This window comes from Dromiciops gliroides, chromosome 5 (assembly GCF_019393635.1).
Source record: "Dromiciops gliroides isolate mDroGli1 chromosome 5, mDroGli1.pri, whole genome shotgun sequence".
Lineage (NCBI taxonomy): Eukaryota > Metazoa > Chordata > Mammalia > Microbiotheria > Microbiotheriidae > Dromiciops > Dromiciops gliroides.
Window position 1 is genome coordinate 126441030 of NC_057865.1, and position 2684 is coordinate 126443713.

General features: G+C 36.4%; 1 protein-coding gene across 1 annotated transcript; it reads left to right on the forward strand.

The window, feature by feature from the left end:
- The first annotated feature begins 882 nt into the window (after positions 1-882).
- LOC122728815 (40S ribosomal protein S25-like) lies at positions 883-2385 on the forward strand. The gene is made up of 2 exons (XM_043967576.1): positions 883-899; positions 1986-2385. Exons 1-2 carry the CDS (start codon positions 883-885, stop codon positions 2383-2385), a joined length of 417 nt encoding a protein of 138 aa, XP_043823511.1.
- The last annotated feature ends 299 nt before the right edge of the window (positions 2386-2684 follow it).

A 2684-nucleotide genomic window follows, 5' to 3' on the forward strand; every position in this document is an offset into this window, starting at 1 on the left:
GGAGAGCTTATTCACTCTGTGTATTGTCTGTATAGTCTCATCTCTACAATTTCTTTGATTTCTGTTTGTTGTTGGCTTAGATAGATGGGTATATGCTATTTACTACATGTGTTCTTTGTGGTAATGGCATTTGTTGGGAAGGATGTCAAGCCTTGGATATAAGACTTGGGGCACTCTTTCACTGTTAAGGGACAGCGAGTGGTACCTCAGTGTGAACCTAAAAATTATTTCTCTTAGACTAACATTACTTAAGGGGCAAATAGATCTAATTCTATCCTAATACCTTTCTCTGAGGAGAATGAAGTGGCTAGTCTTATGACCCCTGGCCTTCTGCTTCCCCTCTTGACAGAAATCAGACTCCCTTGAAGAAGGGTAGTCAGGGGAGACTATTAGACATATCTATTCACGCCTCCTTATGAGCCAAATCTAGGCACACAACACCCACATGAGCAACACAAGCGCGCGCGCACACACACACACACACACACACACACACACACACACACCACAACTGGAAACTAAGGGAATGCCCATCAATTAAGGAATGTTTGAATGAGTTTTGGTATATGAATGTGATGTATTACTATTGTGCTGTAAGAAGTGAGGAAATAGATGATTTCAAAAAGACATAGAAAATCTATGAACTGATGCAGAATGAAGTAGCAGAAACAACAATTTATACTATAACACCAATATTATAAAAATGAACAGTTCTAAGAACTTTTACAAACTGATGAAGAATGAAATGGGCAGTTAGGAAAAAGAATTTATACAATAACAGCAACACTGTAAAAACAAACCTTGAAAGTGTATATCAATACAATGACCATTCATGAATTCTAGAGAATCAATGATGAAATGTTATCCCATTACAGAGAAGTGATGGATCAAAATACAAGGTAAGATATGTATGTATATGTGAATATGTATGTATGTATATGTGAATATGTATGTATGTATATGTGAATATGTATGTATGTATATTCACATATACATACATACATGTACATATATAGATAGATATATTATATGTGTATATGTGTATTCATACACATATATAATATACGCTTTTACATATAAAAATATAAATAAAATTTTTAAAAAATTTAGTCATTGAGGTAATTTGTTTTGCTTGACTATGCATTTTTGGTACAACTCATTTGTTTTTCTTTTCTTTTTTTTTAATAGGAAAGAAAAATACAAGAGAGACAAAATAGATTTGTCATTTTTTATTTAAATAGAGAAAGAAGGGTCTACTGGATATGAAATGTTACATGAGCTTTCAGATGAGGTCATGGTATTAGCTTTAGTTAACTGTTTTACTTTGTTACAAGAAACTTTTTTCAAAGTGGTCTCGATCTAGGAGTAATCTGCAAATGTAAACTAAAAACAAAACATATCAATAAAAACTTTAAAAAATAGAATGAAAGATACTATACTAAGTTCTTTGGGAGAAGCAAGAAAAAAATATTACATGATCTTTGTCTTCATGGAATTTACAATTAAGTTTACCTGTTTCATTGCACTGTCATCAGTCCAGGAAACCTGATGAAATAGGAAAAAAAAAACCATGAATGCACTGAACTGAATTCTACTTTCTGTTGTTAATCACTACTGATTCATATGCTTTTTGTCCCTTAGGGGAATATAGAAAGACAAATAAGACTATGCCCTCAAGATTCTATCAGGCAGAATTGCAATGGTTACTACTTCAATCATTAACAATATTTTTATATCTGTTGGCAGGCTAAGTAAAGGGTAAGTGGATATGTAGATCTCAGTTTACTCATCTATATAGTAAAAGGATTTGAATAAGTTATTTATGGCTCTAAATCCTATAAATTCCTGTGTGCAGTGTCCACCTTTCACTGTTTACAATTTGTACCCAGAATCTGGTGAGGCTTGAAGGTTGGGAAGAAAGAGCAGAAATGCCATGATACAGATGAAGGATCAAGAAACTAAACTAGATCTTACCTTGGAGGCAGCAGCAGCAGGAGTTCCTGGAGCCTCACCGTGCTGCCCAAGGACGATAAGAAGAAGAAAGATGCCGGCAAGTCAGCCAAGAAGGACAAGGACCCCGTGAACAAGTCTGGGGGCAAAGCTAAGAAGAAGTGGTCCAAGGGAAAAGTACGAGACAAGCTCAACAATCTGGTTCTGTTTGACAAAGCAACATATGACAAACTCTGCAAGGAGGTCCCCAACTATAAACTTATCACCCCTGCAGTGGTCTCAGAAAGACTGAGGATTTGGGGTTCTCTAGCCCGGGCAGCCCTCCAAGAACTGCTTAGTAAAGGTCTGATTAAGCTAGTTTCCAAACACAGAGCACAAGTGATATATACTAGGAACACCAAGGGTGGAGATGCTCCAGCTGCTGAAAATGCATGAAATGGGGTTCAACATTTTTGTGTACATTTTCAAAAATAAACTTATTGGACTTAAAGAAAGAAAGAGAGAGAGAGAAAGAAAGAAACTAAATTATGTGACCATCATCTTCTTTTTGTTCTGCTGATCACTCACTCTTCTCCATGGGCAATGAGCTACTGTTGTCAGAAAAGTTTGAAAGATGCTGCCAGGAACAAGGCAGTCCCAACCAAGAAAAAGCTTCTGTCTTCTCCTGAGCCCACTCAGAAGATCCCAAGGCCATTCCCCATGTCATGAGTTCTCTCCCCACAATTCCTCAGAGT